The sequence below is a fragment of the Barbatula barbatula genome (genome assembly GCF_947034865.1).
Source record: "Barbatula barbatula genome assembly, chromosome: 3".
NCBI classification, from domain to species: domain Eukaryota; kingdom Metazoa; phylum Chordata; class Actinopteri; order Cypriniformes; family Nemacheilidae; genus Barbatula; species Barbatula barbatula.
The window spans coordinates 18,350,118-18,374,728 of record NC_136764.1 but is presented as its reverse complement, the minus strand read 5'-3'; the positions used below and the strand labels follow the sequence as shown (position 1 = coordinate 18,374,728).

The 24,611-nt window shown below is 38.8% G+C and overlaps 1 protein-coding gene across 2 annotated transcripts; it reads left to right on the top strand.

The window, feature by feature from the left end:
- The first annotated feature begins 43 nt into the window (after window positions 1-43).
- Window positions 44-23,418, top strand: fbxl7 (F-box and leucine-rich repeat protein 7). Of its 2 annotated transcripts, XM_079452778.1 has the most exons (4): window positions 44-497; window positions 3,300-3,389; window positions 19,635-20,240; window positions 21,776-23,418. In XM_079452778.1, exons 1-4 carry the CDS (start codon window positions 461-463, stop codon window positions 22,510-22,512), a joined length of 1,470 nt encoding a protein of 489 aa, XP_079308904.1. In that variant the 5' UTR covers window positions 44-460; the 3' UTR covers window positions 22,513-23,418. The 2 variants fall into 2 exon arrangements, with proteins under 2 accessions (XP_079308904.1, XP_079308905.1); XM_079452779.1 differs by lacking the exons at window positions 44-497; window positions 3,300-3,389 and adding an exon at window positions 8,922-9,071.
- Window positions 23,419-24,611: the final 1,193 nt, after the last annotated feature.

The following is a 24,611-nucleotide window of genomic DNA, read 5'->3' as shown; positions in this document are numbered from 1 at the left end:
GTCGCTTTAAATGTAACATTACGGCACAGAAAAGAGGGAGGGTACCGCAGACGCGTGGAAGGGTGCGCATGGTAACACTCAGATTCTGCACGAGCGAATGCGTGGTCCTGACGCAACTAGTATCTGGTTTCCAGTCTCTCCTTTTGGATGACTACTCGCTGTCTGGAGAAGAAGAGATTTTAATGTTACGAAAATACGTACCCAGCATTTCTTTTCCGAATTAGAGCTGTTTTATTTGACTTTTTGTACAACTGCGTTGAGTTTTATCCGATTTCATAGGTAGAAATACTTTTCTTAACGTTATTTCCACTTTTCTATATGCATTGAAGGTGGACGAGGATCGAAGTCTATTTGAAGAGTCTTTGAAGAATTCTTCACCACATCTTTGTTGAAGTTGTACGTGTTTTACGCATATGGATACTTTTAGGGAGCGCAGACGGTAGATTATGAATTCCGCAGGATGGGTGCGAACAATGGGAAACAGAGCGGGAGTGAAGGTGAGTGCCAAAATCAAACTATCAGAGCCAGCCACAACTCTCCTTTTCCACTGTTAAATCTCGCTGTAGCCTACAGCAGCCATAGTTGTGACAACGTCACTATTCCAGTTTATTCTTTGTGGACAACGGTAGCCAAGCAGTAAACTCTTGGAAGAACTCCCTTTAAACCAGAAACTGGGGAATACTTGTCATTTTTTGTCACTGCACGATGTGTTATCATACATTTGAAAGGTATCCAATGACCACTTAAAGTTATTCTGGCATTTGGCCATAATAAATATTGTACACCTAAAGTATACAATTAAATATATTAATTTACTAGGTTTGTGAACTGAAGAATGTATAAAAATCATAATAATCATATTGTCTGAACGGTTGGAACTGAAAATACACTGGAGGCTAAAGAGTTAATCTACAGTATAAAGGAATATATTATTATATATCAGTTATAGGATGTCATTTATGCTTAGCATTAAACAATAGTTCAATTTATATTTGAAAGAATATTTATTGTCTTTTAACATTTATGTTTGTTTTAAGATATTGTTAGTGTCTGCTTGGATAGATGTGGAGGGACTAATATTCATCTGCTTACTATTTGTCACGGACAAAGATATTTTACTGCACTTAGAAAATAAGAAAGAAAAACAAAAAGTTCAAAACAGTTTTATGAGAACTTTAGAGGTTTGGAACTAATAAAAAACGACTGTTTGCCAATACTGCAAACTAGCTGGTTTTACTTAAGTAACAGTCAATGATGGGTGTGTTATTTTAATAAATCTGTGAATCTGGGCATAACACATTACTGTCATCTTAGCTTGAGGGTGATTTTTTTCAACATAATTGACACATGTCACAAGAGGTCAGATCAGAAACTACCCATTGAAATGATTGAGACTGTTCATAATCAAAAGATCATGAATACCCATAGACTGCACTCTCACACAGTCTGTTCCTGGCTGTGTGAAAGACTTGTGGTCTCTTAAAGAACACCCAATTTCTGGAAGGTCAGGGTTTGGCCTACCCTCAGAACTGGCTCTCAAAACGTTTTGCATTCTGCTTTGACAGCTTTCCAGTTTGCATATTTGATATTTGACCATCTATTACAATGTGTAGCTTTTGCCATTGAAGGCCTTACAAGGTGTATTTTGTTTACGGATAGCATATTAAATCAATTATGTCTACTGCTTATGTCTCCAGACGTATTTCGTATGAACATTTTAATACACTCTGTATTCTAAATTCAGCAATGTTGTCTTCACATTTAAATGCATACAGGCCAACAAATTATAAAAATACTTTTTTTCCATATAAAGTTGTGTTTGAGTCCCTTAAAAACATGAGGGACACTTAAAGGGGAAAATTACTCACTCTCAAGTCATTGGACAAGCCTAGGACATTCATTCATCTACGCAATGCAAATTAAGATAGTTTTGATGAGGTTCGGGAGCTTTCCGACTCCTGCCCTTAGACAGCATCGTAACTGACATTCTACATGTTGAAAGTCAGTTGCGATGCTGTCTATGGCCGGGAGTCAGAAAGTTCCCCTTTCAAAGACACATTTTTACAGAGTACCAGTCTTTCTTCTCAACATTAACAGTAAAAAAGAGCATGTTTTTCATATGAAATGTTTTAAATGTAGGAGTTCTTGTGTTGGTTTAAGGATTTTTGTACACTGAATTAGAAATTTGTCAACTCCTCATTATTCCTGTTGTCAGTCGTTTGGGCCTGCATACAGTTGTCTCTTTTGGTAATGATGAATGACAAAGAGAAATTGTTTACTGGAATTTAAGGAAAATGTCCTGTAGAAATCCATCAATGTAATATTTCTTCAACCAATTAATCTCATCAGCATTGAAGCACATTCTTCAGTGACAAAAAACAATTGAGCTTGTGATGTCATCAGGCGTCCCTTTCAAGGTCGGTCTCTGTGTAAATTCCGCTCACTGTTTTCACCGATCAGTTCAAAAAACCTGGCCTGAAATGTAGTGATATCACTCTGAGACTATTTAGTGAAAAACAGGTTTGTTTACAGAGCAAAACACATTTTGTGCTCAGCATGTGGAAACTCCCTGTGTCAGACCATAAATGGTAAAATAAAAGCTGATGTGAACTCTTGTGTTTGCGCTTTCGTAGAGCCTGTAAACATGTTTCACATGTTAAACATGCTCTGAAAAGACATTAAAACTAAAGTGTTTAAAAAACAGTCGTATAGGGTTACTAACTAATATCCCATTTCTGAAACCAGTTTCTCACAATGAGATTGTAAAACAACGTTCAAATAGCTTTACTATTGCAAAAAGGTATTGTAATATTTTTGCAGGAGACTGACCCTGGCCGTCTTTAAATTATGTTTAGCATTTTTGTGTGATTACCTTTCTTCACATGTCAAGTTAGCTTTCATAAATGGTTCATTTTAAATTCAGCAGGGTTGATTTAGAGTTTCTCTGTGTATCTGTGGTGTGATTTGTACAGAGTCTCAGCTTTCAGTTCTTCCTTGTCCTGGTCATTGGGGAGTATCTGTGGGAGGCACATGGTTTGTTATTCCTAGTTTGTGATGGACAGAAAAAGAATGTGTGGCATTTAACCTAAGATTTGTTCAATTCAGCATATTCTGTCAGTGAATAGTAAGGTAAATGTAAAAAGTTATCTATAATAATCCTTGTGCAAACTCAATGTCTCAAAATACTTTGTTCTCTGATAAGATGCCGTTTGCATGCACCTCTTTGTTTTTTTAATGCTAATATTTGTGTTGTTTCACTGCCCTGATGTGTCCTCCTGGACCGTTCTTTGTGATTTTAGGGAAAGGCAGTTCCAGTATTTCCTCCGACCTGAGTTCAAGTACAGATCAGACATCGACCAGAGCTCCTAAGAATGCAGCTACCAGTGAAGGTAGGGCATATGGTCCACATTAAGCATCACTTAGGTAGCCTTTTTATTCTTAGTTGCTCCTTTTCACTATTTTGGTGGACGTTATTTCTTGATATAGTAAAAACGTACCAAAAAATGAATCACCGAAAACCATGCTGAGCTTCTTTTTCACCTCTCTTCTCATTTTCCCCAATCTGTTCCCCTCTCAGAAGAGAGAATTTGCTCCAGACCCACAGTGGTGTTGAGAGTGTGCCTTCAGGGAAGAAACAGTGTGTGCATGCTCGTGTATGGGTAAAGTGTGTGAATGTGGGGAAAACGAAAATGACAAATGCTGGCGAATTTGTGAGGAAGCCTTGTTTTTTCAGGCTTATAAACATTTGGCTGCCGTTTTCTCTGCGGACTTCCTCAAAGTTACTAAAAAAGATGGGCTTTTCTGGGCATCATTTGTCAGAGAAGAGCACTAACCCCGAAGATTCCAACCCAACTCCAACTCTAGAATCAAAATGTAAACAAACAAATGTGAAAAGGAAACACATCTGCTTCTCTCAGCTGTATTTCGAGTACAAAGAGTTCTTCAGATGTAACATGGACTGAATTCAGACTTGGGTGGGAACGTAGGGAACATGTGAAAGGTAGCGTGTGCAGTGTGAAGGATTGCTCTGCTATGAGGGTGTCTCAGAGCCAACCTGTGGTGTGTGTGTGTATGTGGTTGCGGCCTGCAGTATATCCAGCCCTCAGAGAAACAGATCTGGTCTCTCCTCTGCCTGGCCGCAGTAATGTCAGTGGTGCTCTGAATGACTGCCTCTGTGGCTTTGATTTACACCAGCTCCTCCTAAACACTGCAGAGGAGAAGAGTACTCTTAAGATCATGTAGACACTGCACGCCGTAGATTATGCCACTGTTTTGACCTTGCAAGAATACATTTCAGTTTACACTAGCAGTGCTGTAGTTTTGTCAGGATAGTAGTCATAGTATATCTGTTAAAATTAGTTTCTGTGTGTTTATGTGCCGTCCTTGCTACCCGGCGATCATTGTTTGGACAAACATGTAGCTTCATCCCAGACTCACAGCAGTGGTTGCGCCAGATATTGACATGTGGGACAAGCAGTTTCAATGGGCCATGTGAGCACCATTTCAGGAATGTTACAGTATGTGTATTCAACCGTCAAATGTCATATAGATGCCTTTGCACATCAAACTTGATTAAGAAAACGTTAACTGATTAGCAAACTCGAATTAATTCAATGCGAGAAACTACAGCAAATAATATAGGCTGTGAGTTCTTGACATTTCCAAGCACAGTCTATCAAATGTCTAGATTTGGAAATCCTTTTTGAGATCAGACGCATAATTCTGTTCATTTGGCTCTACATGGTTTGGGATGGGAGTGCAGACACTCATTTGCTCCATGGTGACTCATCTAACCTTAACCAGTATCAAACAGAGTGCTGAACTTGCCACTGTTGCTAGTTTGAGGAGCAGTGGGCAGTACAACATCAGAGCTGTCAGATAGCATTGTTCTGAGAAAGGGGCCTTTCCTACCAGCACTTCCTCAGTGATAACCCCAGAGGAATCTGAGCCATGTTGCTTTAGCCCGTGATGTGTTTTTATTCTAGAGTAGAAGCACATGTCAGATTGAAATTGTCAATGTTCTGAAGGTGTTTTGTAGTTTAGGGAATTATATTTAAAACAGCTTTCTGACTAGTCCTGTAAAGATTTTCATATGGGACCCCCTTCAGTGCGTCTTTAGCTGTTGTTTGGCCAAAGGATCTTGCTTTGAGCCCCTAAACATTCCAAGCGTTATTAAATATTTTACAGTGAGCAGTACAATTTTACACTTTTACAGCAGATCAGTTTCTATTGCTGAAATATAGTACCTGACCTAACCTGATTTGAACCCAGGGAACTACAAAAGGTTTAAATTGTGGCCTGCATTGTATTTCTAGGTGTTAATATGTCACATAAGTCTCATTATGGAAGGCTTGTCCTCCAGAGGTCGCATTCGAAGGCTGCATACGTCATCGAGGCAGAAAAGCAAGTAGGGCACTCTGAATGTGCCCTTCAAATCCGACCTTCTTTCACAGGAATTCAAAGGATGCATGGGGTGTATCCTTCGTTGTTAGAGATAACCCACAATTCTTTGCATCGCTAAGAATCAACAAATTTCATTTGAACAAACGGCAGCAGCTGCACATTCAATTAAATATGTGGTGTTTAGATGTAAACGGTTTAAAACAGTAACGCAATTTTCTTTGTTTGATTTCCTCAGTAGACAGATGCAATAAATGAGGATTAGAATTGTTTAGTGATTTTAAAAGTTTAAAATTGTAAAGAAAAACATTTAATTTTTTCTCTACTGGCAATGTTTAGTCTAGAAACTGACCAAATTTGTATTTCTTCAAATCATGTAAAAAAATGTATTAACTTGACAGGTGTAAGAGTGTGTTGGCATAGCAATGTCATACTTCCTGTTTCCTTTTCCAGTATGTCCTTTGAAGGATGTCTTGTCATCCTTCAGAGGATGTAGCCTCCGGAAGACACTGCCAAAAAAAGTAATTTGCTACCATACTCTAGGTGCACCTCAATATTTCTGAAAATGGCTAAAATTTCATGTAGTATCACTACAGCAGGGGCGGACTGACCAGTAGGACATTCTGTCAAAGTCCAAAACGGCCGTCCCACCGGTGGCTGACCGGCTGACGTATTATAAACACGAATGCACGCGACGTGAAGTCGACAGTATTGGTGAAGGGGCGATACCATCAAACACACCTTCGACACCCCCATCAACCTTTTTGGTGGATGGCCAATGTTGGTCGAATAGTCCAGGCCCGAAATTGCTTCTCAGTCCCCCCTGCACTACAGTATACCACAGTACTACCAGAGCACATTTGTACTTGATAAATTAAAGCAGTTTACTCACCCTCTTTTCAGTTAAATCCTGCATGGCTTTCTTTCTTCTGCAAAACACAAAAGAAGATATTTTAAAGATCCATTCACTTCTATTGTGTAGACCCATAAAAAGTAAAAAAACTGCAGTTATTCGAAGACCTGACATCTTTTGTTGAAGGTGTGCACTTTTATTTTTAAAGTTTATAGTCAGGCCAGACGAGAGTATGGACAAAGCAAAGCTGGATCGATTTTATCAGATGTAATTAGCCTAACTGGCTTTGCGAGTCCTGCTGGAAGTAATCATTAGCCCCATGCTAGCTACATCTTTAACAAACATATGTTCTCTGTTTAATCCTTAAACTGTGCACTACATGTCTTTAAGATGAACCCAAGGAGCTTTTCACAGGACCGATTCTTAGTACACTTGGATGATACTTATGATTTGGCTACGGCCACGCTTATTTATCAGAATAAGTTTGTTTTAAATTATATGTCAAGGTTATTCCAGAACAGGGCATATTCAGCTGTTTTTAATTAAATGAGCTGAAGGGAACATAGACCTCTTACATTCAACATTTTCAGTGTGGAGTTCTCTTGTTTTCTTAGTTTGTTAACTTATTCACAATGACAGATGTTATACATCACATCAGATATCTTTCATTCTTCAGTTCGAACCTTGAAATGATGGTTTGAAACAGTCATCCAGGTCTTTGATTCCCTTGCTTTTACGCCGCTCCCCAGACAACACACTTAGGCTCTTACTAAGCTTGAAATAGTATAATTCCTGTATGAAAGCATAAGCGTACGTCAGGGCAGTGGAATCCACTCTGCCTCACTGTGGATTTGAGGGGAGTGCAGGCTGACTCCCCGAAGGAGGAGCAGCCTTTATAGGATTAGAAAATTGTTCTCTATATTGAATGAAATGGACAGAGGTAGACATTTTATTAGCCTCATAATCATATATCAGTCAGTTTATATAAACAAATGAAGGAACGCTTTTTGCTGTGGTTAACAGTGCACTATATCAGCATTCCCAGCTCCAAAAGGGAGGGGGCAGGTTAGGGTGGTCCTTCCAGTCATAGCTTGTGGCAGCCCCCCAACACCAGTAAATGCATGGTTTTTAGTTTAACTCTGGCACTACTATGGTATGTTGTTATTAGTGCTAAAAGCCAACTCTGAAAAATCTAAAGGCCACATTTGTCCAACGCATTATGCTCTAAGGGGAAGGCAATGGTATATAAACTTGCTTGTTGTTTGGCAGAGAGGGCCTTTGTATTGCAGCACGTGGAGTTTCACAGCTATTAAGGCTCACCCTACAGGGCAGTGATCTGATATAGAACTGTTTATGTTGCTGTACAAAGTGTGGTTTCTCTTAGTCTTCTTTTCATGCAGAAATCTGATCTCAGGGTATGAAGCGTGCTGGAGAGAGAGGAGTCAGGGTTGAGTTGAAGTTCATTGCTAGAGATATGTTTCCATTCTGTAAAGGTGGCTCGGGGTCACAAACACACCCATACTCGCATACATATCTAACCATCTCCTTAATGTGGTTGTTTATGTTGCTGATGGCTATTGTCAACATACACAATGACTGATATTCCAGATAATATCTTTCTCTTCCATAAAGTACTGCTGATGCACACCAACGCTATTATAAACAACAGACATGGAGTTAGTTTTTTTGTGTTTACATGAGATGTTTTAAACTTTTGTGATTTAGCTAAATATACATGAAAACATTATTATCTTATGGAGAGTTAGGGGGTTAGACCCTGAAAGAAGCCATTATGCTCTTACGGACTTTTATGGTCAGGTTATAAAGTGTAAGGGGCAAAAACAGTTATGCGCTAAACTAATACATAGTTAACATTAACTAATGGTAAATAAGCCATTGATAGGAATACATTAGGTGCTAACCTTAACTCCTAGTTTATCATTCCTTGACCATTAATAAAGCACACTTTTATTTTCAACCACGTGGCGCATTGTAATGCTATTTAAGCAACGTTTAAAACAGATTTGACATGTTTTCTTTCTACATTCCTTGCAAGGCAGCTTTATTGCCCTGCTGTATTGGGTTTATGTAAAAACTCTGCACCCTGCTGAGAATGTTTTTTGTGTAGAGCGGCCATGCATTATCTACTGTATGCCTGTGTTACGTTTAGCAATACATGGGACTTTCTACTTCTTTTAAATGCGCTAGTAGTCATAAGGTAAAAGACGGTGAGGTACTTCCTTGAGTGAAACATGTGTAGTTTAAGTTTTTTTTCTTTAGGAAACCTGTAAGGTTTTTATTTGTTAACAGTCAGTTAATGTATTAGCTAATATGAACAATACATTTAGAGCATATATTGACTTTTGTAAATGTTTGTTGTTTAATATCTAATGTAAACAGAGTCAACTTAAAATTTTAAATATGTTTTAGTAAATGTTGAAAAAGGTCATACTTTCAGATAAATAAATATTGCGCAATACACAGTGTAACAATTCTTTGTTTTTATAGTTCTTATTCAACTTTCAAAAACGTATTTATTAATTATTGGTTCAAATAGACTAATAGTAACTAGTTGTTAATTAATGTCAACAAATGCAACATTGCACAGTGTTCTTTTCCAAATGCCTGTCTTTTTTATTTTAAGAACAATAGATGGGTGTGACTGTACGATCAAGCAGATAATCATAATCAGATGTTTCAGGTAGCCTCTGGCCAACAGTTACACAGCTGTTGTTTGGGTCAGTGCCATGTTATCCACACTGTTCATGTCATGATTAGGTTTTGATTTCGAGCACCTGATGTGGATTGAGCAGAGCAGGTCAGTTTGCTCTTCTTTGCAAATACCGCAGTTAAAGTCCAAGTTTTATTATCTCAGCTCTGGAAGGCCCGGTCCGGACAAATGTTCTTTGGCATGACATAAAGTTCGTGTTGGAGAGCAGTCATTGGAAGGAAGTATGCAGTGCAACACGATAGGATTTGTGAGGTTCTTCCCGGAAGATGGCCTCCACAAGTGTGTGTTGAATAATAGTGTTCTCATCTATGCTTTGAGCTGTGGTGGGAAAGAGTCTTTTGAACTCATCTGCGGCTCTTCCGAGAGAAGGCCAGTCAGATTTATGAGTCCAGGACTGGATTAATGGCGTGGATAAAACAAGATCTGAGAAGGATGTTGCTTAGTTGCTTTTATACTTCTTTAAGATTTTGTGACTTCATTATCCTGCTAAATCCATTGTAAGTTATGACCCTGGGAAAAGTGTTTAGGCTACTTAAAACAAAGAGAGTAGGTAAAAAATCTTGCAGGCAAGATAATTTCAAAGATATAACGCGAATGTTTACAGATTGTCCTGCATTAAAAATCACTTTGACTATGAGGTTTATGTCCTAAAATGAATATCGCAAATTTGACATATAGTTAAATTAGTTAAAAATAGCAAAATTGTTATTTTCACTGTTAGAGCTGCAGTTCACATGTGTGCAGGATGTTTGATCAGAAAATAGTTGATAATAATATATATTTAATGCGGTGGAAGAAGTATAAAATCAATCTGGTAGTTTTCCCCACTATGGAAGTAGTATGAAATCAATATGGTAGTTTTCTTCACTGGTTAGTTTTGTCTAAGCACCAGCGGTGTTGAAAGCTCCACAGCAGAGAAGGGAAATTGTTATATTTTTGAAGGGAAATGTCCTGCAGGTCCCTTGTGGACCCAATGTGGTCTGATTTATCCCATTCCTTACCTTTTAAATAAATTAATTTGGAAAAAAGTTACAAAATGCTCTTCGTAAACAGTTGCATTTTTTGTTGTTTACCAAAAGTTGCTCATACACATTAAAATGTCTGAAAATGCTTCCATACTGCACATGATGTAAAATCGTCATCCACCATGTAAAATGCTTCAACAATTTCTATCAGGCTTTTAATTACTTTCTGTCTCTTTGAAATGATGTGGCAATGTAGAGGGAAGGAACAGAGTATATTAAATGGGCGGACAAAAGAGCCTTTGGTTGCTCAAGACTATAAAGTTGCAAAAGCGAGTAAAATGCCAGTTTTCATTTTCATTATCCACACAATAATGTGAAATCGACTTTGGAGAGCATTTAAAAAAAAGCTTTGCTTTTGTTGAAAAAATGCGGTTTCAGTGTGGACGGTAGGCCGAAATGGAGAGAAAAATATGCGTTTTTAAACAAAAGCGTATTAGAGTGGACATGACACGGCACTAAAGGTTGTAGGTATAGTACCTTTTTATGTCTGTTCTCACACCTAAAGAAGACACTCAGCAGTTGAACCTTCAGAGGGAAATATCATGTGAAGTGAACTATTCAGACATTTGGCAGGACATTGAATTTAAAGAGTCCCATACTCAACCACACTGTTTTTCTTTCCACAATGTCTTTGCAAGCCAGCGAGAGGTTTGGTAATGGTACGGCAGCAGGTTAGAATATCTGTGCTATTTATGTCCCTATTTGGAATGCATTAATATATGAAGACAGATACACCCGTGGTATTTCCTGTAGCTCAACTGGTAGAGTCATAGGTTCGATTCCTAGACTGAATGTACTGTTTATTAATTTAGCCAATTGCATACATGTAAATGTACATCGTATCTTAAGTTAAAACCTCTTGGACTTTATATCCTCTTGGACTATAATTAATTTACATTACAACACAAATGTGTTCTATTCTTCTATGTACTAAGAGCCCTGTGCGCTCAAGGGGAGAATAAAATCACTCATGAACATGTTGGAAGGTTCCAGGCAAACTTTTCCTAACTCTTGCAAGTGCTTCAAAAGATTCGACCTTTCATGCCAAATGACAGGATGATTACAGCAACCGCAATGCACTTTTGATTAGAGAGATGCTTTTATACAAGGGCAGCCTAAAGAGGAGAGGGAGGCCTCTGTCATGTGCAGAACAAGTAAACAAGACTCCTGTTGATGGTGTGGTTATACAGTGTTGCATTTATACATTAAAGACATAGTTCACTTTAAAACAAACATGTGACATTAGGTGTCCCAGCATGACTCCCCTGATAACAACCAGTTCCAGTGTTTGGACTCTTTTATTCCCAGAATGGAATGCTGTTGTTCCTTGCTGACTTCTTAACTTGCTTAACCCGTTTTATTTATTTCCAGTCCACCATAAAGACAATTAGCTTACCGATCCAAGCTGGTCTTTTTAACAGCCTACTACCGTCTCAAATGACTCGACTGTGGGGGTGAAATCGCCTGTGTAATTGTCAGCTTCTAGTTTCAGCAGCAGTGAGCGGAATCAGATATTTGTCATTCGGCATGACGGAGAGAAGCGTGTGTTTGTGGAATGCATGGGGTACAGAATGCGTTCAGACGTATACAGTGACTCCTCATGGAGCACAGAGAGCTTTTTCTCTCCCAGTTGTTTCCTGTAATGGGGAGAACAGGAAGTCAGTAGGCAGTTATTTCCAGTGTGCCCCAACTACCCTGATGAGGTCAGTGCTTCCTTTTGAGAGGCCGCGACTTAGAGAGCTTTTCCACCATTGCGCCAAACCGTTCTAAGCACGGTCTGAAACGGTTATGTTTCCACGTGAGCCTGGTTTAACACGGCACGATTTGTTCTCGGCTCAGAATTTTTCCTGAATCATGCTCATAGAATGTATGCAGAGACGTTATAGCTCTGACTCTTGTGTTACCAAGGCAGCACGTGACGCATTTGTGTTTCAATCTTAAAGATATCCATTATCAGCCATGCAGTGCGGTGGAAAATTAAACCATTTACGTACCAGCTGGCATGGATAGACTTCTAACTTAATAATACCCTTAATCTTCAGTATTAATGTGAATGGTTGCAACCTCACCGCTAGATTTCTTACACTGGACCTTAAAATAGTTATTGTTTAAGCAACAGAACTGGAAGCAGCTTTTTTGATGAGTTGAATGAGTTTCTATACATCCTCATGTACAGATGGTAGAAGACAGATTTGTAATATTTCCTTCAGACAATTAAAGAGCACAGGAACTGTGTAGAAGTACTCCAGTCTTTTTGGATTAAATAACACGCTCCCATGTAGCCATGCTGTGCTTGCCCCAGTCTTTAGGCGTTGTGGTTTTGATTAGATCACCACAGCTCTAATAAGACTTTGTGTATAATGAGCTTTGAGCTCAATGGTTTGGCTGTTCTTGTATGTATAAGGAGGATCATTCACTTCAGCCCTGCACCTGACAAGCACATACAATTTATGATGTGAGATTTGTTTGCTTAGTGGAATCTATTTGGTTTCTATCATTTTCTACCAGTCAATAGCTTGACTATTCCCAGACATTCCTATGATCTTATGGAAGAGCTCACGAAAAATAAATTTTGTTATTTGTGCTTTGCTGTAGAGACAGTTTCGTGAATTTAATTTTCTCTGGACCTCAGTTGCTAATGCAGAAATGTGCGTGCAGTGAGAGTGTACATGTGGTTAATTTGTGTAAGGGGGCCCAGGCCAAGACAGAGGGTGATCGGGCTTCAGACTGTTTCTCCAGATCCTCTCTGCTTTATGCATCACCAACCAGGCTTTCCAAACTGGGGAGGGGACGGTATGAGAACAGGGCAGACTGGCTAGAAACATGAAATGCTTTTCCTTCACTTCCTTTACTGTGGCAAACCGTGGTTTAAACACCAGATGTCCGAATATTTCCTTTATGATGTTTTTGATTAAACAAGATGAATCCTGGATGGATGAATATTTCAAGAACAATATTTATGGTGACACGGTTACTTCACTTCTTTTTAATATGATAATTAGAGAGTGGAAACATCAAAGAAATGTGGCGGTTTGACTTCTCCATGTGCTGTTATGAATTAATGAAAGGAAAAAAATAAACAAATGCCAGAACCAAACAGCAGCACCTATTGCTTTGATACCTGATACTTCTTATAATGGTGAACCTTTGAACATGGTAGAATCTAAGCAACCTAAACTGAAGGTTTGTTGGATCTGCAGGGCAAATTCTTAGCAACATTTTCCGCTTTGAATTTAGTGCCCAAATTTGCTCTAATATTTCCCAACCCTTTTTTTCTAACAGTTCACTCAGTTCAGTATTTGGGACGACGTACAGGTCACGCATTAATTGCAGATAGTTGTAACCACTTGGCCTTCAAAATATCTTCTTTAGTGAAATTTATAAAGAAATGTTTCCGACTATGTTAGTCAATGGTGGCCAAGAACTAGTTTGGTTACAAGATTTCTTTCCAGATATCTTTCTCTGTGTTCATTAGAACAAATACATTTATACAGATATTTACAACCCGAGGGTCAGTAAATGAAGACAAAATTCATTTTTGGCTGAACTGTTTCTTTTATATCCCTGCCATTAAAGGCACATAAAAACAAACCTTGATTTTCCACTTTACATGTCAGTCAAAAGGCTCTTGCTGTCTAAGGGGGCACTGCATTTGGCCTCCAAAAAGCAGAAAATCTTTAGTCTGAGGCAAAGGTTTGACTATGATAACCCAGTTTTTATATAAGTGAGTGATTCGTCCATATGCTGGATGGTAGTGTTTGAGCGCAGCTGCTCTTAAACGCGTATACACAACCGCCGCTGCACAGCTCAACAATCTTGCATGAGAAGCTCCAAAGGCATTTGAATCAAAACAATATGCCCTGGAAGGGGCACAGCTGAGCACATGAAGGACCAGCGTCTGTCAGGAACTGTGGTTAGACTGACAGATGAGCCGAGCGTAGATCTGTCAGCGACCTGAGCAGAGGAAACTCAAATTCATGGAAAGAAAAAATCTGTTGTGATTTCTGTGCTTATAAGGTATGACAGGTATGATAGAAAGTTATCTAAAATGAAGTGTAGCAGTCACAGGTCCTGAAGCCCCGACACCAAAATGTTACAAGTTGCCTGTGTTGTGTTTTGAGCTCAGATTACTGTCTGCTGTTAGAGGTCAGGCTCTGTGTCAGAGTGGAGGAGACATGTCTCAAGACTTCACATTTTGCCTCTCATATCTAAAGGAATGAATAGATGTTGTTATTGGATACCTGAGGGTTTGCCACCGAGTAGCCAAGTGGGTGAGGAGAGAATTATTTTTTTTAAACAATGTGATGAAAACTGTATGCAATAATAGGAAATTTTAGTAAAACATATATTTTTATAACAAATAGACAGCTGATTAACTTGTGTATGCGCTTACATCTGTATTTCTTTCATGATCATTGTGTATATCGTGAACAACTATGAAGCTTCGCCTGTGTTAGATTTTTTTTAAGATTTGGGATGACACGGTACTGCACTGCCAGTGTCCAGTGTGCCCCTTTTTACTCAAAATGACTCATTTGAAGTTGCATATTTGATATTTTATTTATTAATAAATGATGAAAGAAAACTTTTCAGAAAGTCAACTTTTAATCGTTTATCCTTAAATGTCACCCATTTGAATGTCCTTTATTGCTAAAGGAATCATAAAGTTATTATATTACGACCCAGACACTCTTATCATTTTGTTTCACAAGTTTTGGGGGGGATGAGGACGGACAGAGTCAAAGAGCTTAAGTTTGAATACAATGTCAATATATAACAACATATTTGTAACTTTGATTGATGTAGCGTTTGCTGTTTTGAATTCTGCACTGTGTGTTTAGCGAGATGTTTAAACGACAGCTGAAGCAGAAGTTTAGTTTTGGCTAGTCGCGGTTCCCCTGATAGTGGCCTGTATGCGTGGAACTCTCTAGTCTCCTGTGCCGTGAACAAACAACATGAGTGAGTGAGTCTGACCGCCCGTTCACCCTCACACCAGACCCTCTGGAGTCTGCTCAAAACATGGAAGCTGGCCCTAACTCCAAACATCTCATTTTCATCCTTCAAAAGGCAGAAGATTAGCGGCCGAGATTATGGTTAAAGGGTTCTGTCTTAAGATAAGCAAGCACCAATCTTCATTAGACATATTTGAGAGCAATTACCTTCTGAACACTGCTGAGATGAAACAAGACTTTGGTTATCAAAATTTGTTACGCTGATCCCCCACTGCTCCCCTTTCTGTGCTATTTTTCCACTTCACGTTTCTGAAAGAATTGAGTTCTATGGGAATTTCGATGTACTGGAGATCAAATGTGATTATGCTGGAGTATGCGTGAATGAAGGTCTTAAAGTTCAACAGCAGGAAGCTTTTTTAACAGGAACACCTAATCAATCCCAGAGCTGACAGATGTGTGATTCATAATGGTTTACATGCCACGAGAGCAGCATTGTTTGGGATTACAGAGGTGTGCGAGAAAACACCCAGTGAAAAACATTCCTACTTGACATGGTTCAGAAGCCTGTGATTGACTGGAGGCAAAAGAGCAGGAGTGATGGATCTACAATCTGAGAGTTCACAGGAGACTTTTCTTAAGTGACCTATAAGGTGAAATGGCATTCCTCACATTCCTGTCTGCTATTATTGTGAATGTGTACAACGTTTACCTGGACTTTATCTTAGTGCCAGTCTGTGGGCAAAAAGAGTGAGACGTTTGATCTGATGTTGAGCATTTTCCACTCATTGCATATTTTGTGAACCGAAAAAATGCTGAAAAAGGCAATCAAAAAGAGCCCAGCGCATAAGCGTATATAACTCCTTTAATATGGTTTAAAAAGCATATCCCCGGGTGATACAATACAAAGTTGGATAATATAGTACATACAGAATAGAGTACATTTTTTACAAAGTGGCCACTCTGAAGAGGCTAACTACATATACAGCTACGGAAATAATTAAGAGGTCATTTCATTTTGTTTTTCTGAATTTACCATTTATTTATAGGTATGTGTTTCAAATAAAAATAAAAATATTGTTTCTATTTCCATTTGTTTGCAGAAAAACTGAAGAAACGGGTCAAAATAATCCTGAAAACTGAATATTTTTCATGTTCATTTTTGAGTAATACGACAGGAATATTTGTAAAACATTGTAAAATATGTCAAAGTTGTTGAAATTCAACAGAAGTTGGTGATTTTGCTTGAGAGCTGTGAAGCCACATTGAGGCCCACTGCAGTAAATACATTGTAAATGGTGCTTTATAGGCTTAAAAAGACATAAGGAGTAATAATCATTAAAGATTTTATGCTATAATTGCAGATTTTCTGTGTCTTTGAGTTGTTTTGCAACAGCATCGGGCTTCACCCTTTTATGCAAGAAATTATGCAAAAGTGAGCTTGTTTTTCCCTGTTAAATGAAACAATGCACAATTTCTAGTTATTAAATAGTGTTAGTTCAGAAATGTACAAGTCATACTGCTTTAAATGTGTTTTGTGTTACTAAAAGTGAAGACAGATAGATGCTGAATTTCTCACTTCAGCTACAAACATGAGTTTATTGTTAAACTATCACAAAAGCTGGTTTTCTTCTTTGAAATGTTGATGGTTTTGTTTCTGTTTGCATTCTTCTACTTCCACATCACTCTAGTCAGAGTGGCTATTTTGTCAGTGAATTAAATAGCCATTTGGCATCTAGTCCCTAAGTAGTTTTATGTCTGAGGTCCCCAGCAAACCTGCCTGGAATACCAATCCAGTTTATTATGCCCCATAGACGGACTTTCCCTCTCTGCTGAGAGAGGCCACCCCTGAATAATTCATACAAACAGCACTGAGATATTACACATTTGTCAAGGTTGGACTCCCGATGATTTGTGGGGGAAAACAGTTGAAGTTCTACATTGGCATTTACATGTAATTTAGCTTCAAGTTTCATGTTATCACCTCATTTACATGAGATTGCAATCAGAACAGGCATGGAACGGTCTTAAAATAAATGTTATAATGAGGTACAATTCATGGCTTGAGGTAATTATGGCTCCCGCGGCATTCTGTGTGGTTTTTGGTCAAATTTGGCCGAAGTCACCCCTTTAACCAGCAGTTATGGGGGATTTAGGAGAATATAACTGGAGCTAATAAAATGTGGAGACCAAATAGAAGTCAAATAAAACAAACTTTTTTTTTCTTAGATTGCAGATACTGCCAGTCTAAAACCGTGCAGCTTCTCTGTAGACGTTTAAGACCTAAACAATATAATGGCTTCAAGAAAGTATTTGGACATGCAAACCACAACTGTATAATTTGCATTGTATAGATGACACGTTCCCATTTACAAACTGGTTTCGAGATTTTACTTCATAGTTGGTTTCTGGGTGATCACACAGGTGTTTTAGCAGAGTAACCACAGGTAGCTGATAGCATTGATATATGAATCAAATATGTTTGATTATTCATTATTTTACAGTAAGTCCTACTGTAATTTACACACTAATATTTTTGTGTATTTTTTCATAAAAAAACTAAATAAATGATGCTTGATTTAATGTTTTGTTTTTCCCATAATGACATTTAACTATCTAAATACTTATTGAGGGCTGGTGTATTTCAAGAAGGGACCTGCGCCAGCCTCATATTCATGGTTTTTACACACACGAGTATCAGTGTACTCAGAACCTTGAGTATCTGTGACCGCTACCTGTGACTCAGAGACGCTTTAAGCTGCTCAAATCCCATTGTGTGCTTCGGTATTTTAAAGGGGTCATTCTTACAAATCTGTGTATGTAAAATGTGTTCATTCTGAAAAATGGACAAAAGCTATGTTGTGTTGCGCGGCCCTCTCACTGAAAATAAGCTGTCACACCTGCTTCCCTCCTTCCAACACCAGCCGTCCCATCTCACTTCAGCTGCCCATGAGTTTCCTCACCTGTTACAAACAGAATATGGTGCGGAACAGATGTTATATTAATAGCACATTGGGGATCATCCATTTTGAGGGGTGACTGTCTGTTATAGATCTTCTTTGACCAGCTATAGAAACATGTAACTATCTGGATTTTCCGACAGGGATGTTATTAATTTAATCAAATGTTACCACCACAGACGCCTCCCATTGTTTGTTGACTTGTATTGTGTTTGAAATTGGCTGTATATGGAAAAAAAAGGTCTCTGCTTGGCAACGTAATCCAGCTGTTGGTGAGGGCAGTAATCTAGTGTGCGAGTGAGCTTGCACGGTCACTCTCAATTCTTTTTTTCTAGTGGTGACATTAAAACATAATTGGATTCTGCTTATTCTGCCAACCGTAGTAGCTTCTCATAACATTATGGGCCTTTGGTTGAATGTGGTAGCTGTAGCTGTACAATCAAAGCTAAGTTTCATTCCCTGCTGGCACTTTGAGTTGTTTGGGGTTTTTTGTTCTGGTTTCTATTTCGTAGAACACGCTGTATTTACTTCTTATGTTATTAAATGCCAAGTCCTTGCTTATAATCTTGTCTCTCCCTGTTTTTTCTCCTACCAGTGGACTTGTTTTGCACATCTCTTGATGTTATAAAGATGTGATCTAAATAATGTTTGAAGATCGATTCTTCTATCTGCCAGTCTGCTGGCCTTCAGATTTTCATTTATGGAAGCATATCCCACATATATGGGATATGATCACTCTCTGCTGTTTCCCATTTCGTGATTTGAAACCGTAGGAGACAGCAACACCCGTCAAAGGGAACAATGGGGTCATCGTGCCCATAAATAAATCAATGTAACAGACTTGGAATTCTGATGTATTGTGGTTAGACAGCTCAAATTTGTCATTAACATAGACACAATTTTCATTGTAAGATGAACTATTCCTTTGTTTAGTTTCTCTTATATTGTCCCAACTCTCTATAATCTTGCATGACACACAAAATAAGACGTTAGAGAGAATGTTTAAGATAGTGGCTCATATTGCCAAACTTGACTAAACCATTTTCAAAGTTATATTATATTCTTCTAAATATATGTTAAACTAACTATATAAATCGGCTTTCTTTGAATGGAAAAGAGCAAGACAGATATTCTACTTTGCATCTCCTTTGTGTTTCATGGAAGAGAGAAAATAATACTGCGTTAAAACTTCATACGGGTGAGGATATGAATTTTAATTTTGGGTATACTGTTGCTTTAAGCTTTACCCAATGAAATCATCAAAGCTTGGTAACTCTTGATACTTGTCCAATCAATACTGTCCTAATGGCAGCAGAGACCAAATAAGGCCTGATGCTTTATATCAGGCGTATCGTTGATATAATGATGGCATGAACAGAGCCAGATCCTACAGCCGAGCCGAGAAAACTCATGGGAGAATAGACTCTATGAATATTGCTTTTGCAGGCCGTGCACACAGGCCAGATATTAACAACACTGGTCAGGGAATTACATTTCCTAAAGCTATATATGAAACATGATCTGTCTCACTCATTGTTGCCAAACACGCTGAATGTGTGGAAAGGAAATGATTGAGATTTAAAATTAAGATTTGTTTGCATTATTGTCTATGACTATACTTGTCTATGTTTATAATTGTGTTCTTACTATGCTGATGTGTGTTCTTCCCTTTCTCTCTGGTGCTCAATATTTGTTCTGCTTTTTCTATTTTTTCAGACTCGGACCTTAGCATGCGCACAGTGAGTACGCCAAGTCTAGCTTTGATTCTGCCACCTCGTTCTTCTTCTGCCATTCTCAATGGATCCTCCACATCCTCTTCTGCGTTCAGCACAGAAACCATTGCCATGGTGCACACCCCCCCCACTTCCCTCACCCACCCTCAAAGGGGCCTGCAGCAACCTAAAGACCAGCAGGAGGCGCCCATCGACATTCTTCCTGATCACGCTTTTCTCCAGATCTTCACCCACCTGCCTACCAACCAACTGTGTCGGTGCGCTCGCGTTTGTCGCCGCTGGTACAATTTGGCATGGGACCCCCGCTTGTGGAGGACTGTCCGTCTGACGGGAGATGTGCTGCACGTGGACCGTGCACTTCGGGTTCTCACTCGCAGACTCTGTCAGGATACCCCCAATGTATGTCTCACTTTGGAGACGGTTGTGGTCAGTGGCTGTCGGAGGTTGACTGACCGAGGACTGTACACGGTGGCACAGTGCTGTCCAGAACTCCGTCGTTTAGAGGTTGCCGGGTGCTATAATGTGTCGAATGAGGCAGTGTTTGAAGTGGTCTCGCGCTGTCCCAGTCTGGAACACCTGGATGTTTCAGGTAAATGTTCGGACTATTGTTTCTATAGACTGCTTTTTTCTGTCCTGTATTATTAACATAAGTTTGGGTGACACCTAGCAACAGCTCATTTTAAATATCAAAGATTTACACCATAAATATGGTTTTGCTACGGAAACTAGCTTTATTCTGGAAAAGAGGCAACCCAGCACAGTACTAAAATTGTTTACCATGCTAAATTAAACAAAAATCTAATATTTCTGTTTGTGAATACTACTATGAACTGCCTAAACCAAAAAAATGCAAATATTTTTACATTTTCTGTGCATTTTTCTAAGAATATTGTTGTTTAACTTCTCAAAGAAACATTTAAGGAATGTGACATTGTTTATACACAGACACACCTCTGAAAGTCCACAGAACGGTTGTTATTTAACGGTATTAACTACTTCCTAACTCAGAGCCAACAGCCTCAATACTTCACCTGTTTTGATGTTTAGCACACAAGACAGTTGACGTTTTTTTTACTTCCTCTTGGAAAAGCTGGAAAATGTATTAATAGCGCCGACATTCTGCCTGTGTTCTCTATACTTCCCAAAAGAAACATAAGCCAAAGCAAAACCAGGACCTCTGACTTTATGGTGCTTTGGGATAATCTGCTACCCTAATTTAGAGAATTCTATGACATTCAATGATCAACTATATTTAAAAAAAAAACGTATATAAACAGTGAAGTAAGTGTAATATCAGATAATAAATGTAGAGTTATAGAAAGCTACGTTTTATTTTGTTTTGATAATAGATACATTTTAAACATTGTAAAAGGGCTTGAATATATATTTTTTGTGTAATATTTCATAATTTACTGTTATTTGCTAGAAACCACAAACGTTTTCTTGTGACATTACCAAAATGAACTGTTCCCTGTTAATCTTACTAAAACATTTTAAATCATATTTACTGTTTTTGTTTCACAAATGTCCATATATGTACAGTTTAGGATTTAGCAAACGAGAATGTATGAAAATAATAGTGCTTTTTCCTGCATGTCTTCTAGTTTTCTGGTGTTTTATTTCCAACTTCCTGCTCTGCACTTCCTGTTTAAGCATACTGTTGTTTTCCCTGTGTGAGTGCAGGTCTCAAGTACATTCTCGTTTTCTTATGGGAAACCAAACACTGCAAAAGAAGCACGAATGCGTGGTCTGTGTTACCTCACTGCTTTCTTACAGTTGTCTTTTGTGATTTGTGTTCAAAAAGATCTAAAACTGAACATTTGGTAGTTCTTTACACATGCATCTGCAAACTTTTGAGAAACATTCAGAATAATTTGTTACATCACATACACATGGTTCTGAAGAAAAAACTTTTTTCCAGATACATTCATAACCAACACAGTCTCACGGGAATTCGTGACATCGTCACAAACTGTAATCTATTAATCCGTGTTTGCTGGCATGAATTTCCCACTTTTTCGTGTCATCCAGTCCGATTTTCGATCTAATGTATTTTAATATGTATAAATATATATCAACACAAGATGAGGTTTGATGTTTCATCCTGTCTTTCTCTTTTTGTAGGGTGCTCCAAGGTAACCTGCATAAGTCTAACTCGGGACGTGTCCGTGAAACTCTCCCCTCTTCACGGCCAGCAAATCTCCATCCGCTATCTCGACATGACAGACTGTTTCGCTTTAGAAGACGAAGGGTTGCACACCATTGCAGCCCACTGTACTCAGCTTACTCACCTCTACCTGCGGCGCTGTGTGCGCCTGACCGACGAGGGTCTGCGTTTCCTGGTCATCTACTGCCCGTCTGTGCGCGAGCTCAGCGTCAGCGACTGCCGCTTCATCAGTGACTTTGGCCTGCGAGAGATCGCTAAGCTAGAGGGCCGTCTTCGCTACCTTAGCATAGCGCACTGCACTCGCATCACAGACGTGGGGGTGCGCTACGTGGCTAAATACTGCATCAGACTGCGTTACCTGAACGCTCGTGGCTGCGAGGGACTGACAGACCACGGCATCGAGCACCTTGCCAAGAACTGCCTTAAGCTCAAGTCATTGGACATCGGGAAGTGCCCGTTGGTGTCGGACGCGGGCCTAGAGCAGCTTGCACTTAACTCTTTCAACCTGAAAAGACTGAGTCTGAAGTCATGCGAAAGCATCACTGGCCGCGGGCTGCAAGTAGTAGCGGCAAATTGCTTCGACCTTCAGTTGCTGAATGTTCAGGACTGCGATGTACCACTGGAGGCGCTGCGCTTCGTCAAACGCCATTGCAAACGCTGCGTGATTGAACACACCAATCCAGCGTTTTTTTGAGAATGCTTTTGAGAAACACATTTGAGAACATTCACCTTTTTGACTTAAGGCAATGACTTCTTTGCTAAACAGACTGAGCGGAGATTTCCACTGCTGCACCTTTGTATTTAATTTGCATGGTTGGGAGAAATCTTAACAAAGACTTTTTAACCATTTATTTATAATTTGATTAACGCTTTTCGTTACTTTTCTTGCCTACGTCAGATTGTATTACACTTAACATGTAACGTTATAGAAATGTGTATTTTCAAAGAAAAGTGTACGCATTTAATTATTATGAACGCAGTTTGGAAAAGTAATGCACAAAGCATAACATGATGTGACTTTAACAAGATTTGAAACTATACACATTTCTTGCAGACATTTTTTTTGTTTTAACTTAAAAAGTTTAGTTAGCTGGCTTCCTTCGTTTTTTGTTTATTCAACTTTAGAATATTAGTTAACATAGCACACATAATTTCACATAATTTCTAATCATTTTTACATTGAATTAACTCACAATTTTTAAGGCAGCCGGGTATCTTAAATCTTTTTAAGTTCAAACAACAAATACATTTTTACAGTGTGGGGCAATAGTCTCAAAAACAATTCAGCTTTTGTCATGTTTACATTTGATATCTCTGTTATGAATGTTTAGCTTTGTTTAATCACGTAAGCCTGATAACTTGGTTTTATTTCAGAGGAATATTACCAAACAGTGCCATTGTCATTACGATGTTTACCTTGTTAATACTGGTCAATACTTTTTCCCTGCTAAAAAGACCAGTGTATGTGTTATGGACGTTGATGAACGTGGTGTTTCAACGGCACTAACCAGCATAAACCAGATGGTCTTTTCAGCAGGGTTGAAGACCACAGTGGAATAAAGAGGTCTAAGCCATATTAAAAATGCCATATTGTTTACTATCATGTGATCTTGCATTGGCTGGAAATGTAAGTCTGTGAATGAGAAAACAGCGCTATGTCATTTACTCTAGACTGGGGATACGTCCAGAAGTAACATGAGGGTGACCAGTGCAGAGGAGGCCTTGAAACCCAGAGCAGTTCATTTCAATTTAGCCTTATTTCTTTTTCTTGAGACAGAGTTGGTTGACTTGCTCAGACATTGTTCAGAAGGATCAGGTGTTGCATCCTAACATAGCCACAGAAGGACAGCTACAAAGGAAAGTGAAGAAGGTGGTCGTATACGTATGTGTACAATAATTTAAAAGGCAGCATTATAAATCAGGCTGTTTTGGCTATTATTTATACGCTTGCGGACACCTTGGTCTGTAGCCACAAAACAGCGAGTTGGCTCGATGTGAGAAAATGAAGGAAACTGTCCTAATAATCTTCATTGAGTTTGGCAGTACAGGTCAATGCACCTCGGTCCAAAATAACATTACAGCCCAGAGCAGCTGTATGGTCCATATCAGCAATGTAGCCACATTAAACAGAAGCGATTAGGGTATTTCCCAGTATGGATATTCTTTATGTTTCATTGCATCTCCAACAAAGTGTTAAGATGGTATGTGTCCAAAAATACTATATCACTTTGATATGTTAAGACTCATAAGTGCTCTCTCTCTTTATGGCAAAACTGCTCAATTGTTTCATGGAGATACAAAAACCAAACAAATAACATCATCGTGGGACTAAATACATCAGCCGTAACGTAAACCTTCAGAGTGTTTAAAGGATATTGGATGAAGTGTCTGTGAAAGTTTCACGCTTTCTGTGGTTTCAAAGAAATCTGAAAAACTGATTTATCCAGAGCAATGAATTCAGTAAGTGTTATCATACTTGCTCCTCAAGGAAAGCACAAGCAAATACAAAGTGACTGTAAATGTTTCATTAATCTGCAATCTCAGTATGGTAAAGTTTGGTGAAAGAGGCTCTAATCTGATTTACTAGTCACAAGACTGAAACCCTGGTCTCCTTGATAATGTTATATAACCGTTCACAAAGTTGACAGAGGTTAAACAGTACCAAGCCTGCAAAAAGACTTAACAGTGCAATAATGCAATAGGCTAGAAACACTTAAAAAAGAAAGTCAAACACTAAATATTTTGGCTGTTGACAGAATTTAGCATGAAACCGAAAAAAATGATTCTGGACGT

What these genes read in the sequence shown, in the direction of transcription:
- fbxl7 (XM_079452778.1), top strand. Translation starts at nt 461, where the DNA reads ATGGGTGCGAACAATGGGAAACAGAGCGGGAGTGAAG. An exon ending in GAAACAGAGCGGGAGTGAAG is followed by an intron (nt 498 to 3,299) that starts GTGAGTGCCAAA and finishes TTGTGATTTTAG; the next exon opens with GGAAAGGCAGTTCCAGTATT. An exon ending in GAATGCAGCTACCAGTGAAG is followed by an intron (nt 3,390 to 19,634) that starts GTAGGGCATATG and finishes CTATTTTTTCAG; the next exon opens with ACTCGGACCTTAGCATGCGC.